The 16,359-nt window shown below is 45.5% G+C and overlaps 1 protein-coding gene across 3 annotated transcripts in view; it reads left to right on the top strand.

The window, feature by feature from the left end:
- Positions 1–16,359, top strand: part of LOC122928627 (myosin-binding protein C, fast-type-like) — a 262,327-nt gene that overhangs the window by 146,626 nt on the left and 99,342 nt on the right. For all 3 annotated transcript variants that reach the window (XM_044281649.1, XM_044281647.1, XM_044281648.1), the window contains one exon: positions 5,976–6,190. In XM_044281649.1, coding sequence (XP_044137584.1) covers positions 5,976–6,190 — 215 coding nt within the window. The remainder of the gene's footprint in view (positions 1–5,975; positions 6,191–16,359) is intronic.

The following is a 16,359-nucleotide window of genomic DNA, read 5'->3' as shown; positions in this document are numbered from 1 at the left end:
CTGTTGCAGTGGTGGGTGACGTGAAGCCTGATTCTCTGCTATGACATGAAGACTGATTCTCTGCTGACATGAAGCCAGATTGTCTGTTACGGGACCTCTCTCCTCTGCCTGGGTGCTGGGCCTAAATTTATGAAAATGGACTGTTGCAGTGGTGGGTGACGTGAAGCCTGATTCTCTGCTATGACATGAAGACTGATTCTCTGCTGACATGAAGCCAGATTCTCTGTTACGGGACCTCTCTCCTCGGCCTGGGTGCTGGGCCTAAATATCTGACAATGGACTGTTGCATTGGTGGCTGACGTGAAGCCTGATTTTCTGCTATGACATGAAGACTGATTCTCTGCTGACATGAAGCCAGATTCTCTGTTACGGGACCTCTCTCCTCTGCCTGGGTGCCGGGGACTAAATATCTGAGAATGGACTGTTCCAGTGGTGGGTGACGTGAAGCCAGATTCTCTGCTATGGGACCTCTCTCCAATTGATTTTGGGTAATTTTTATTTATTTAATTTTATTTCATTTCCCTATCCACATTTGTTTGCAGGGGATTTACCTACATGTTGCTGCCTTTTGCAGCCCTCTAGCCCTTTCCTGGGCTGTTTTACAGCCTTTTTAGTGCAGAAAAGTTTGGGTCCCCATTGACTTCAATGGGGTTCGGGACGAAGTTTGGATCGGGTTCGGATCCCGAACCCGAACATTTTCGGGAAGTTCGGCCGAACTTCTCGAACCCGAACATCCAGGTGTCCGCTCAACTCTAGTCACAACAATAGACAATCACAGTCTGCTTAAACTAATAACACACAAAGAATTAAATGTTACCATGCTTTTATTGAACACACCATGTAAACATTCACAGTGCAGGTGGAAAAAGTATGTGAACCCCTAGACTAATGACATCTCCAAGAGCTAATTGAAGTGAGGTGTCAGCCAACTGGAGTCCAATCAATGAGATGAGATTGGAGGTGTTGGTTACAGCTGCCCTGCCCTATAAAAAACACACACCAGTTCTGGGTTTGCTTTTCACAAGAAGCATCGCCTGATGTGAATGATTCCTCGTACAAAAGAGCTTTCAGAAGATCTAAGATTAAGAATTGTTGACTTGCATAAAGCTGGAAAGGGTTATGAAAGTATCTCCAAAAGCCTTGCTGTTCATCAGTTCACAGTAAGACAAATTGTCTATAAATGGAGAAAGTTCAGCACTGCTGCTATTCTCCCTAGGAGTGGTCATCCTGTAAAGATGACTGCAAGAGTACAGAGCAGACTGCTCAATGAGGTGAAGAAGAATCCTAACGTGTCAGCTAAAGACTTACAAAAGTATCTGGTATATGCTAACATCCCTGTTAGCAAATCTACGATACGTAAAACACTAAACAAAAATGGATTTTATGGGAGGATACCACAGAAGAAGCCACTGCTGTCCAAAAAAACAATTGCTGCACGTTTACAGTTTGCACAAGAGCACCTGGATGCTCCACAGCAGTACTGGCAAAATATTCTGTGGACAGATGAAACCAAAGTGGAGTTGTTTGGAAGAAACACACAACACTGTCTGTGGAAAAAAAGAGGCACAGCACACCAACATCAAAACCTCATCCGAATTGTGAAGTATGGTGGTGGGGGCATCATGGTTTGGGGCTGCTTTGCTGCGTCAGGACCTGGACGTATTGCTATCATCGAAGGAAAAATGAATTCCCAAGTTTGTCAAGACATTTTGCAGGAGAACGTAAGGCCATCTGTCCACCAGCTGAAGCTCAACAGAAGATGGGTGTTGCAACAGGACAACGACCCAAAGCATAGAAGTAAATCAACAACAGAATGGCTTAAACAGAAGAAAATATGCCTTCTGGAGTGGCCCAGTCAGAATCCTGACCTCAACCCGATTGAGATGCTGTGGCATGACCTCAAGAAAACGATTCACACCAGACATCCCAAGAATATTGCTGAACTGAAACAGTTTTGTAAAGAGGAATGGTCAAGAATTACTCCTGACCGTTGTGCACATCTGATCTGCAACTACAGGAAACATTTGGTTGAAGTTATTGCTGCCAAAAGAGGTTCAACCAGTTATTAAATCCAAGGTTCATATACTTTTTCTACCTGCACTGTCAATGTTTACATGGTGTGTTCAATAAAAACATGATAACATTTAATTCTTTGTGTGTTATTAGTTTAAGCAGACTGTGATTGTCTATTTTTGTGACTTAGATGAAGATCAGATCACATTTTATGACCAATTTGTGCAGAAATCCATATAATTCCAAAGGGTTCACTTACTTTTTATTGCAACTGTATGTATAACAGAACAGATTAAATAAAGTTTTTTTCTCACTTCAGCAAATAGTATTTATCATGTAGAGAAAGTTAAAGGGGTTATCCAAGTTATAGTTATTGATGACCTATCCTCAGGATAGGTCATCAATATCAGATTGGCGGGGGTCCAAACACCCGGCACCCCCGCCGATCAGCTGTTTGAAGAGGAGGCACGCGCTGTGCCAGCGCTGCCTCCTCTTCATTGTTTACCTTCTCGCCGATGCATCTGCAGCGGTGAGTAGGTGTAATTACACTGAAGCCATCCCATTAATTTCAATGGAACGGATCGCTCCTATACACTTGTATAAAAGCGATCCGTACCATTCAAATGAATGGGACGGCTTGGGTATAATTACACCTGCTCACCGCTGCAGATGCAATGGCGAGAAGGTAAACAGCGAAGAGGAGGCGGCGCTGGCACGGCACGCGCCTCCTCTTCAAACAGCTGATCGGCGGGGGTGCCGGGTGTCGGACCCCCGCCAATCTGATATTGATGACCTATCCTGAGGAGGTCATCAATATTAGTAGTTGCTAATGTACTTTGATTGTCCATATTGCTTCCTTTGCTGGCTAGATTAGTTTCTCCATCACATTATACACTGCTTGTTTCCATGTTTGACCACCCTCTAATCCAGCAGCAATGGCCGTGCTTGCACACTACAGAAAAAAGTGCTGGACTATGGGTATTCCCGCAGTCCGAGCCACCAGAGAGACCTGTGCTTTTTCTATTTTTTTCTATATAGTGCAGGCACAGCCACCTCTGCTGAATTACAGGGTGGTGGTAACCATGGAAATGAGCACTGTATAACGGGATGGAAAAATTCATCTAGCCAGCAAAGTAGGCAAAATAAACAATCAAAGAAATTAGTAAGTGCCTTGTATTAACTTTCTCCACATTATAAATGCCATTTGTTAAAGTGAGAAAACCCCTTTAATGGTGCAGCAAGTAAACTAGAAAAACGCTGTGAAGAATATGGATTATCATTTGCTCGCAGCCCTAATTGTCATTTGATTCACCTTTTGGCATGTACACAATCAGTGTACATGCAAAATATGTTCTCACGCCACCAGCCATCTCCTGTCAGCTAGCAAGGAAGAAAGCCCCAGGGGTCCAGGCTTCAAGGAGGCCCCAGGTGGATAAAGTCACATCTCAACCAGCCAGTTTGGAGGCAAGCTAATCCTGCAGGAAAACCCCCAGTAGGAGGTCTCAGCCCTTGCCCAGGATCAATGATGCCTCCCAGATATTTTAGCACCTACATTTTATAAGGAATTATGAATCGTTCGTCCATCCCAGGGCATAATTCGGTTATCTTTTTTGTGATCCTGGGCCAAACAGCCACGTGGTCCTGGCTTGATGCCAGGATGCCCTGAAGGGGAGATATACATATCTCCCCACAGAAACCAAATAACGGTACCATGCTTGGACTCTAGTTGTAACCTGAACCCAGGCGGATCAATTGGGCCAGGAACCATCTTCCTGCGACATTTTGGTCTGGGGCTATGAGCCCTAAGGGGTTTTACGGGTCATTTTCTGCCAGCACCAGATAAAAGGAGGAGTGGATCCTACCCATAGGCGGGGAGGGGAGCGGCCGGCGGGCGGTGTCTTTTCTAAAGAGGGGTACATTGTGCCAATGTGTTTGGAGAGACCAGGAACCAGCTGACATCACTGCCCCCACATGACTGCAGCCAAGGACTATTCCACCATTATAACCAAAAGGAACTTTCATCTACCCGGTAACTGACTTTTGCTCTGCTTAACCCTGTTGTACCTATATCACCTGTATCTGTAACCTCAGACCACTGTATATATTCTCTATGTATATTGTGTCATCTAGTGTGCCTTTAAGGCAATTAAATATATAATTGAATCTTGTGCTATCTTGTATCTCGATCACGAATCCCCACATCCGTGTTTGGGCCTAGTTATAAGGTTGGTTTCTCACCCTATAAAATCCCGTTAGTGGACCGGGCTTATATCAAACGAGAAGCTGGTGGCAGATTTCCCGGGCTGAGGACGCACTGTTTCAATGCGGCAGTGAAAAGGCTCTCTCAGCTTTTTGCCTCTCTGTACCCACGTGGACAAGAGGTGTCTGTGTAAACTCTACAAAGCTGACCTTACCTGCTCTTCTGGGGGGGCGTAACATCACGCTTTGGTAACCCGTGACCATACCGCTTTTCGTGAGCTCGAAGTAGGTGATCTCAATTGGGAATGAGGTCTGGTATTCGTCACAAACACGACTATATATTAGACCTCCTAGTTACTATGAGTCTGATGCACAGTAAGTCTATGTATAACAGAACAGGTTAAGTCTTAATGGGCAGAGCAGGTGAACTAGATAAACACGCCTATATATTAGACAGCCACATGAGGTCTACGTGGTGCACTCTAATGTTAAATAAGTCCAGAGAGCCAGGGTCTGAAGTAAGCCAGTGTCCTTTTGTTTATGTAAGGAATTCAAGAGAAAAACAATACAAGCAAGACACTAAGCTGGCTTCTCCAGTCTCTTCCAGTCAGAAGAAGGTTGTATGCTGAGAAAAGGTCTGCAGTAGCTGCCCCTTTCTCTCTCAGAAGGCTGGTACCCTGGTCAAAGCCTGATGGTCCAGGGTCTGTGGCTCAGTCGTCTGGCTGGAGCCCTGGTCAACGGGCTGGTAACCAGGTGTCTGTGGCTCACCATCCCCAACTACACTCACCTAAAGAATTATTAGGAACACCGGTGTTGGACCCCCTTTTGCCTTCAGAACTGCCTTAATTCTACGTGGCATTGATTCAACAAGGTGCGTATAGCATTCTTTAGAAATGTTGGCCAATATTGATAGGATAGCATCTTGCAGTTGATGGAGATTTGAGGGATGCACATCCAGGGCACGAAGCTCCCGTTCCACCACATCCCAAAGATGCTCTATTGGGTTGAGATCTGGTGACTGTGGGGGCCATTTTAGTACAGTGAACTCATTGTCATGTTCTAGAAACCATGTAACGAGTGGTTATTTCAGTCATCGTTGCTCTTCTATCAGCTTGAATCAGTCGGCCCATTCTCCTCTGACCTCTAGCATCAACAAGGCATTTTTGCCCACAGGACTGCCGCATACTGGATGTTTTTCCCTTTTCACACCATTCTTTGTAAACCCTAGAAATGGTTGTGCGTGAAAATCCCAGTAACTGAGCAGATTGTGAAATACTCAGACCGGCCCGTCTGGCACCAACAACCATGCCACGCTCAAAATTGCTTAAATCACCTTTCTTTTCCATTCTGACATTCAGTTTGGAGTTCAGGAGATTGTCTTGACCAGGACCACAACCCTAGATGCATTGAAGCAACTGCCATGTGATTGGTTGACTAGATAATCACATTAATGAGAAATAGAACAGGTGTTCCTAATAATTCTTTAGGTGAGTGTATATATACTGTATATATAAGGGACTATTTTGTATGTAGAGGAGGAAGGGGTTAACAATAGCTAATTTTAATGCACCCCGGGGGATCAGGTGCTTGATTGTCATGACAAGCTGCTGCCCACGCACAGAAAGGAAAGAAAGTCCTCCAAATATGTGAGTTAAAAAAAGTTAAAAATTTGTGGTTTAACACCAATAGGCACTTTAATGCTGTCTATTTTGTAAAGTTATTCATTTCAATGTTCTGAATAGCTGTTTTTGTGTTTACTTAAGTGAGAGAGAAAAAAAGGAAAAACAGGATAGGTTGAAGGACAAGAAAAAAGAAGACGATGACCCCATGGCAGGAATCCCTCCACATGTCTTGGAAATATTGAAGAATGCTAAACCAAGCGAGTACGAAAAAATTGCCTTCCAGCATGGTATCACTGATCTCAGAGGAATGCTGAAACATCTCAAGAAAAAGAAAGTTCAAGTACAGAAACAGGATGGTATGTATGAGGTTTGCTGGTGACTGTGGGGATTTAATGCTAGACTTCAATTGAATCGGTATATTTCCACAAGCGATTTTCTGGAAAAACCACTGATCCGTTCCAGGTGTGATTTGTGAACTTAAAGTGACCTTGGAAATATAATAAAAGTGCCAAATTGCCAGAAGGCAGTGCCAACACAAGTAGGTGGAGTCAGGAAACTGTTAGACATTACATTGGTGGTAGGTATGATCAAAGCAAACATGCAGTAAGGGTGTCTAATGAACAAGTAAGGGTAGGTTTACACTGGCGTTAGGGATTCCATTATGGCTTTCCGTTATAACATGGTTTTAATGGAAAATAATGGAATGCCCAGACAGAATGCAAAACGGAAGCCTTTAAAAGACATTCCGTTTGCTTTCCGTCCTAATAGAAGTCTAACGGATCCGTCTGGGTCGACAGGACTTTGTTTTGCGTCTTGCATAACGGGACCCAGACGGATCAGTTTTGATGCCCATAGACTTTTATTAGGACGGAGAGCAAACGGAATGCCTTTTTAGAGGCTTCTGTTTTCCATTCCATCATAATACAAGTCTATGGGCAGAAGAACTGATCCGTCCTTCCATCTTACGGTTTCTGTTATTTTCCGTTATAACCATGTTATAATGGAAATCTATAACGCTAGTGTGAACCCACCCCAAGGAAGGCAGAAATGTATCATAAATTGTCATTCTGCAGACATAAACTCTGTAGCCATTTGCAGTATAGTACAGTCGCTTTAAAAAATGTGATGAACACAATGTGGAAAGTTTGGTAAACTTAAATTACATTGTCATGCTGTGATTTCTGCCACGGATTTCACCATTTGCCATGTAAATTCAAAAGTCTGTTGCAAATTCGCAGTCTCACCACCCCAAAATCCACAGCAGAGCTTTTGTGCAGAATATCCGCAGCAAACCTGGCAAGTGTGGCCATATTTGCTGGTAAGTTGATAGTGGCAATCTGTGTCACACTAAGAGTCATAATACCAGAGATGATGAGAAGAACAGCAAGATAATTTTTATAGCACTGACATGTCCCTGGCCACACTCCAGTCGGCCAGATCATATACAGCTTGGTATTTATACACATATTATACAGTACACACCATGCCAATCATTGAGGCAGGCAGGTAGCCCTAAGGTCACTCATGGTGCAGCATGGGAAACACAGAAGAGTAGGGAATAAAAACACAGTAAGGCTTGTCATTGCTCAGCATCAGGACCCTGTTATTCATCAGGACGCTAGTAGCTTCAAGTCCTTCCATACTTGTCCGTGGCTGTGGAAGATCTATTACATTATTTATAACAGGATGGGCCTGGAGAGGGCATCAGCAGCCTATTCTGCATGAGCCTACTAGGAATTTTTTTGTCTATTGCCATTTCACCCTGGTCCATGCAAAAGACACATTTATTTAAAAAGGAATGGACTACATGCAGACTCCATTCGTATGTAGTCTGTTTCAATCCATGTTCACTGTCAGGAACACTGTTAAGTTTACTATTAACTATCAGTAATTGGGCTCACAATTATTTAGTTAATAGGTGCTCATATCAGACAGGATTCAGAACGTATGTTTTCTGGTTCGGTGAATATGTTAAAACCTATTAAGTCCTTAATTATACCAACATCTGGCATTGCCGAGAGTCCTGAGGTCCCCATACAAATTAGATTGTCGGCTGGCCTGTAAAAAGTAATGGGTTCAGCTGATATTTATCCCTAATATGTATGGCAACGTAAGGGTCCATTTACACGTCCGTATGTGTTTTGCAGATACGCAAAACACAGACGCCAGCCACGTGCATTCCGCATTTTGCAGACCGCACATCGCCGGCACTCTCATAGAAAATGCCTTTTCTAGTCCGCAATTGCAGACAAGAATAGGACATGGATCTAGAAGTGCGGATCCGCAAATGCGGATGCAGACAGCACATTCCGACCCCATTAAAAATGAATGAGTCCGCACCTGTTCCGCAAAATTGCGGAACGGATGCGGACCCATGTTGCGGATGTTCTTTTCGAACTTGCTCTTTAGCTTTGAACTGGAGTGGAGAGAAAGCCGCTGCCAGATACCTCTGGTGTTTTGCTATCTCCTCTCCTCAAGAACAAAAGTATTGAGGTGATAAAAATCAACTTTCTTTTCAAAATCTGTTTATTGTTTTTAGTGTTGATAGAGCACCAAACTGCTCGGGTGTGGAAGTCAATGGGAGAACCCGAGCATTAAACCAGGCACCCCCTGCTCTGAAGAGGGGAGGGTGTCTGATTCATAGGAAAAGGTCAGAAATTGATGGAAACACCACTGAAATGGTTCGGGAACAGCATAGGGAGGATGTCTGGATGCATTTTGGACTCCCAGCTCGCTGCTGGGAATGATGTTGTCCGAGTAGTACGCCACTTTCACAGACTGACAATAATATGCTCAAAACCGAAGATAAAATCGATTTTAGAGAAAAAATTGCTAGGAAACATTCTTTCCTGTATATTTACTTGTATATTAAAATTATGATTGATGGCCTGCTGGTGACCCTCAAAAACATAAGGAACAAGGGCCTGCTGGTGACCCTCTAAAACATTACGGGTGAGGGCCTGCTGCTGAGCTGACCATCTAAAACATTAGGGTTGAAGGTCTGCTGCAGAGCTGACTCTTTAAAACATTAGGGGCGAGTGCCTGCTGCTGATCTGAGCATCAAAAAATTATAGGTGAGTGTCTGTTGCTTAGCTAACCATTGAAAACATTATGGTTGGGGGCCTGATGGTGAGCTGACCCTCAAAAACATTATATGTGAGGGTCTGCTGGTGAGCTGACCCTCTAAAAGATTGTAGGTGTGGGCCTGCTGGTGAGCTGACCCTCTAAAAGATTGTAGGTGAGGGCCTGCTGGTGAGCTGACCCTGTAAAACATTATGGTTGAGGGCCTGCTGGTGAGCTGACCCTCAAAAACATTATATGCGAGGGCCTGCAGATGAGCTGACCCTCTAAAGGATTGTAGGTGAGGGCCTGCTGTTGAGCTGAACCTGTAAAACATTATGGTTGAGGGCCTGCTGGTGAGCTGACCCTCAAAAACATTATATGCAAGGGCCTGCAGGTGAGCTGACCCTCTAAAAGATTGTAGGTGAGGGTCTGAGGGTGAGATGACCCTCTAAAGTATTGTAGTTGAGAGCCTGCTGGTGAGCTGACCCTGTAAAACATTATGATTGAGGGCCTGCTGGTGAGCTAACCCTCAAAAACATTATATGTGAGGGCCTGCAGATGAGCTGACCCTCTAAAATATTGTAGGTGAGGGCCTGCAGGTGAGCTGACCCTCGAAAATATTGTAGGTGAGGGCATGCTGGTGAACTGACCCGGTAAAACATTATGGTTGAGTGCCTGCTGGTGAGCTAACCCTCAAAAACATTATATGTGAAGACCTGCAGGTGAGCTCCTCCTCTAAAAGATTTTAGGTGAGGGCCTGCAGGTGAGCTGACCCTCTAAAATATTGTAGGTGAGGGCCTGCTGGTGAGCTGACCCTCTAAAATATTACATGCAAGGGCCTGCAGGTTAGCTGACCCTCTAAAACATTATATGCGAGGGCCTGCAGGTGAGCTGACCCTCTACAACATTAGGAGCGAGGGCAGACTAATAAGTATGTTGATATGATGGAAGAGGAGGAGGACAAGAAAAGGAAGATTGAACCATATACCCTTTTTTGTGGTGGAAGGAGTACATGGGAATACGGTGTATTCAGTACAGTATAAAAAACACATTTAAAGTGCCTTTATGTTCAGTGGCTTTCCTCTGGTGGAATAGAGAAGTCAGGGGAAATCGAGGCCTAGTTCATTTTTATAAGAATCAACCTGTCAGCATTTTCAGTTGACAGGTGGATGTGCTTATCAGTTATTATGCCCCCAGCAGCACTAAATACCCAATCTGACAAAACGCTGGCAGCAGGGCAGGCCAGCACCTCCAAGACGTAGAGCGCCAGTTCGTGCCACGTCTCCAGCTTGGACACCTAGTAGTTGTAAGGCACAGAAGGATCATTGAGGATGCTGACACTGTCTGCTACGTACTCCTTCACCATCTTCCAAAATGTTTCCCCCTTGTGACACTAGGCCGCGTACCAGGGTGAGGGTGCTGGCGGGGTGTCATGGAACTGTCCCAGGCTTTGTAGAGTGTTGCCTTGTCTTTGTTGGAACTGCTGTGTGTTCCCCTCATGCCCCCTCCTTGGTTCCTCAAGGAACTACATACTCTGCCACCAGTGTTGTCAGCTGGAAATTTTTGGAGCAATTTTTCCACATGGACCTTCTGGTTTTGCTTCATTTTTCTCGTCCTCTCCACCACAGGAATGAGAGATGAGAAGTTCTCTTTGTAGCGGAGGTCGAGAAGGGTGAACACCCAGTGATCTGTGTTGTCTAAAATGCGTAAAACGCGTGGGTCTCAGTTAAGGCAGCCTAGTATATAGTTGTTAAACCACTGGTTGCTTGGGTGCAGTATGACAGGAGAACGAGTGATCCTAAACTCTAAAAACTGCCCCCTGACATATTTCACTAGCTAACCTGGCTTCTTCAGGGGTATTGGGCAGCATTGAAATTTTGACGCCACCCGTATAAATAACCTCTCAGAACTTTATTGACCCTTAAATGAACCAATGGCCCATAAAGACGTTAACTAGGAAAACCTTAACTAACCATGCACCTGTCCAATCCTGAGAACTGACGTGCCACCTTCTCTGTGACTCTCATCCAATCATGAGGTGTGGGGGAGTGGCCGGAATAACATGATACTTAGAGTGCCCATGCGCATGGACTTACACAGCGATGTTCAGACAAGCGCCCACTGAGGATGCGCAGTAACTTAGACATTTGGCCAGATACACTACATCTAGTGCGCATGTCCTGCTCATCAAAAGGGTGCGCAGGGACATAGATTTGTTTTGAATTAATGGTATAATATGTGCATATCTTGCTCAGAACAAGAAGCGCTGAAACTTGATGGTAAGTATCAAATATCATAAGGAGACAGAAAGTGATCTAGTGCATATATCCTGCCCAAATGGTAAAAATGCATGCACATGATCAAACTGTATAAATGCCATGCCGTGCACAGATACTGCGTCTGCCAGCTTGTTTGGTGCAGAACGACCTCAGTCAACCTGGCTCACATCGAAGGTGGTCGGAACATACCCCCGTGGGAGATGTTCCTTCTGTCCATTCATAAAAAAGATCAAAACATTCAGAAATCCAGTTGACAATAAGGAAGATCATATTAATGAGTTTATTAATTGTCAAACCACAGGCATTATTTACATTGCCCAATGCCCTTCTCAAAAGATTTATGTCGGCAAAACAATACATGAATTTAGACGCCGCATTTGCCAGCATATTAGCAGCATAAATACAAAAGCAGACACGTCAATCTCTCGACATATCAGACAACATCATTGCAAAAAAAATTTGGGGAGTATGCAAGACATCCCTAGGGGTGAGGAGAGGGTATCTGGACAAGATGCTATTGCAAGAAGAAACTAGGTGGATTTACAGACTGGATAGTCTAAATCCGAAAGGACTAAATTAAGGTTTTACTTATTCCTCTTTTCTTTAAAGGGGTTGTCCAGGTTCAGAGCTGAACCTGGACATACCTCCATTTTCACCCCGGCAGCCCCCCTGACATGAGCATCGGAGCAGTTCATGCTCCGATGCTCTCCTTTGCCCTGCGCTAAATTGCACAGGGCAAAGGCATTTTTCTGAGTTCCGGTGACGTACCGGGGCTCTCTATGGGGCTGACAGGAACCCCGGCGACGTCACCGGCACTGATGGGCGGGATTTGGCTCTGCCCGAGCCAGTAAAACGGCTAGGGCAGAGCTAAAGCCTGCCCCTCAGAGCCGGTGAAGTCACTGAACACACCGCTGGGCGGAAGTTACCGCCCGGCAGTGTGTTATTGAAAACAAAAGAGCCCGTGCCCTGCGCGATTTAGCGCAGGGCACTGGAGCGTATCGGAGCATGAGATGCTCCGATGCTAGGCTCGGGGGGCTGCCGGAGTGAAAATAAGGGTATGTCCGGGTTCAGCTCTGAACCCGGACAACCCCTTTAAGTGCTGATATACAAACTCTGACTATACCATATATACATTTATAAGTAAATATGTGAGAAGTAGGAATGCCACACTACTCACATATTTTTATATACATATTATATACTCTTTGGGGTGAGTCCTTCCTTTTCTTTATAATTAATACTGTATATAACATTTTCAATCTATACAGTATGTGATATAGTAGATCAGGTCTTTGTTGGCTCGTTGTCACTCTTTATACAGTTCCTCTCCTGATTTCCTTTCCTTTTTATCCATTTAATTTTGCTAGCTATTTATTGTCAAGTTCTTGTGACGCAGTATCTGTGCACGGGACAGCATTTATACAGTTTGATCATGTGCATGCATTTTTACCATTTGGGCAGGATATATGCACTAGATCACTGTCTGTCTCCTTATGATATTTGATACTTACCATCAAGTTTCTGCGCATCTTGTTCTGAGCAGGACATGCGCATATTATACCATTAATTTGAAACTAATCTATGTCCCTGTGCACCCTTTTGATGAGCAGGACATGCGCACTAGATGTAGTGTATCTGGCCAAACGTCTAAGTTACTGCGCATCCTCAGTGGGTGCTTGTCTGAACATCGCTGTGAAAGCCTGTGCGCATCGGCACTCTGCGCATCACATTATTCCAGCCACTCCCCCACACCTTTTGATTGGATGAGCGTCACAGAGAGGTTGGCAGTTCTCCTAGTTGATGTCTTTATGGGCCATTGGTTCATTTAAGGGTCAAAAAAAGTTCTGAGAGGTTATTTATGGCCCATTAGTGGCGTCCAGATTTCAATGCTGCCCATTACCCCTGAATAGAGATGGCCTTGCGGTTCGTCTAGTGATCGTTTGGCGGCGAACTATTCTTGTTCACGATTCACCGAAGATATCGCGATATTCACACACGCCATATTTTTGGGCATAGCGCCGAACTTTGACCCATGACACATCCATCCGGTGGGACAGGACAGCCAATTGAGATGTTTCAGCACATGGACACACCCCCAACCTTCCACCGTGCCATCGCCGCATTCATTTGGCAAAAGGCAGGCTTCCGTGGCCCAAATGTTCGAGAGTAAAAAATTATGACGCCGGATAATCCTCTTGCCCAATGGCTGACCGCTGGTTTGTCGGAACTGCTAGCCCGCCAACTACTGCCATATAAATTGGTGGAATCGGAGGCCTTTAGAAAATTTGTGGCCATTGGCACACCGTGATGGAAGGTCCCCGGAAGGAAATATTTCTTCCAGAAGGGCAGTTAATATATCTCTGGCACACAGTGTCGGTGCCAAGATACATCTGACCACAGACACGTGGTGTAGCAAACACGGGCAGGGAAGGTACATAACTTTTACTGCCCACTGGGTGAACCTTCTGATGGCCGTCAAGCATGTAACCCATGGCACCCATGTGAATTTGGTGTTACCGCCACGGATGCAGGCCTGCCTCTTCTTCTCCTCCTCCTCCTACTCCATCCTCCGTCTGCTCCTCAGCTGACTCCTCCTTTTCCACTGCTACCGCCTCTTCCGCTGCAACCCCCAAGCTCCCCAGAACCTATTTGACGTACCAGGTGAGACGTTGCCATGCTGTGCTGTGGCTGTTGTGCCTGGAAGCCACACCGGTCCTGCACTGCTTTCAGCTTTGCGGTCACAGGCCGATCAGTGGCTAACCCCGCTCAATTTGACAGTTGAAAAAGTGGTGCGCAACAACGGTGCCAATCTGCTGAGCATGCTGAAACAAGGCAAAATGACACACAAGCCGTGCACGGCACATGTCATCAACTTAGTCGTGCAGCGATTTGTTGCCAAATACCCCAGGGTCCAGGACATCTTGCGGCAGCCCAGGAAAATCTCTGGCCATTTTAGAAGATCTTAAACGGCCATGGCTCGCTTTGCTGACGTTCAGCGGCGACACCACTTGCCAGTCAGACGTCTGATTTGTGACTGCCCAACGCACTGGAACGCCACCTTGTATATTCTTGATAGGATGCTTCAGCAGAAACGTGCCGTTAACAACTACCTGTACAAACTCTGTGGCAGGACAGGTTCTGGGAGCTTGTTTTTTTTACAGCCAGTGGCAGCCCATGAAAGAAGCATGCAGACTTCTGTGGCCATTTGATGAGATCACCAAACTGGTCAGTCGGAGCCAGGGCACCATCAGTGACATCGTACCTTATGCCTTCTTTCTGGAGCGTGCATTGCGTCATGTCATTGATCAAGCCATCGAGGAGCAATAGCTGGAAGATGGGGAAGTCACAATGCTGAATTAATACCCAGGGGGGACTACTCCATCTGAGAAAAGTTAGCAGGAGTCTGAAGAGGAGTCAGAGGAGGATGGTGGCTGGGGGGAGGAGAAGGAGGAGCAATAAAAGCAGGCTTTAAACTTTTCGGGGATCCTTGGTGTTGTCCGTGGCTGGGGGGAGGAGACCGAGGACGACATTCTCCTGGGCGATGAGCAGGAATCAGGGTGCTCCACCGCTTCCAATTTAGTGTAAATGGGGGCCTTCATGCTTCAGTGTTTGAAGAGGGACCCCCGTATAAAAAGCATTAATGTCAAGGACCAGTACTTGGTGGAAACGTACTTAGACCCCCGGTACAAACACAAATTGGCGGACATGTTACCAGCATCACAGAGGGCTGTCATAATGCAGCATTTGCAGTGGGAGATGCTGGATTCTGCTGTTGCGGACACTGGCAGAGGAATTTCCACCCACTGCGAAACAGGTGCGGGTACCAATCCTACCGCGCCTGCAAAAAGAGGGCGGTTTAAAGATGTGTTGTCACTTCGGATATGAGATCATTCTTGCAGCCAACCCATCGACATCAGGTTAATGGCCGATGTGGACACTCTGAGAAGCGAGGAACCCCTTGACTATTGGGTGTGCAGGCTTGACCTGTGGCCAGAGCTGGCACAATTTGCCATGGAACTGTTGGCTTGACCCTGGTCGAGTGTCCTGTCCGAAAGGCCGTTCACCGCAGCAGGGGAGATCATGACCGATAAGCACACTCGCCTAGCTCACGACAGTGCGGACTACCTCACATTTTTAAAAATGAATGAGGCATGAATCTTGGAGGAATTCAACACCTGTGATGACCATGTGTAATTGAATTTCCTCATGCCAGCCCACACATATCCACCAACACCCAGAACAAAGAATGGTCCTTGCCTTATGTATATACAGCGGCATAAAAGGCCTTTTATGTCAGGTGAATGCCTAATTTGTGGGGCCTGTTCTGTCTGACAGTTACATATTTATCCTGTGACAGCCTAATGTACCTCCAGCCACATAATCCAAAGTTCTTTGCTGTCAGTTGAATGCCTATTGCCTTATTTTTGGGGCCTGTACTGGCCGACATTAATTTTTTTATCTCTAGCAATATAATCACACCCCTGTCTCACTCCTCTGCCTCTCATTATGGTGGCGTATGAACCGCATTTACCATAAGGACCTTCTAATGTCACAGGGTCATGTGACTGTGCCCCCCACCCCGTACTGTGCCCCTTATACCCTGCATTGTGCCCTCTTACCACACCCTGTGCAGTGCCCCTAGTCATTCCCTGTACTGTACCCTCTTATACCCTTTTATCCCGTCATGGTTTGGTAGTGTTATCCGGTCACTGTTGTGTCATGAAGAAGGGCTGGAATTGTTTCTAGTAGCCCGAAAAGCTTAGACAAGACTGCTATTTTGTATCCTCGGATGAGTTTTTAACCGCAAGCTGAATAAACGCCTATTCCTTTTTAAGTGGAGCTGGATTTTCTCAACTTCTTTTTTCTGTTATCCGGTCACTGTACAGAGGTGTTATCCGGTCAATGTACAGCGGTGGTATCCAATAACTGGATGGCCATAACTGTATCCCTTTCCCTGCCCACGCCATCTTTTTTTAGATCTGGCAAGAGCGGAATATGCAGATTACGGTGCTAAGGACCTTTGCGCCACAATCTGTGTCAGAAATGCGCCTAACATACACGTATTTCTATATAATAAATGACCACCTATTTATATTATTTTTCGGGAGTAGGGCTAATATCTTTATATTATATAGATTCTAGTGTATTATACTGTGCCCTGTATTTCCCAGTAGAAAATGATC

Source organism: Bufo gargarizans, chromosome 2, assembly GCF_014858855.1.
Source record: "Bufo gargarizans isolate SCDJY-AF-19 chromosome 2, ASM1485885v1, whole genome shotgun sequence".
In the NCBI taxonomy this organism is placed as follows: Eukaryota; Metazoa; Chordata; class Amphibia; order Anura; family Bufonidae; genus Bufo; species Bufo gargarizans.
Note: the sequence above shows the minus strand (reverse complement) of the source record. Positions and strands in the feature narration are given on the sequence as shown.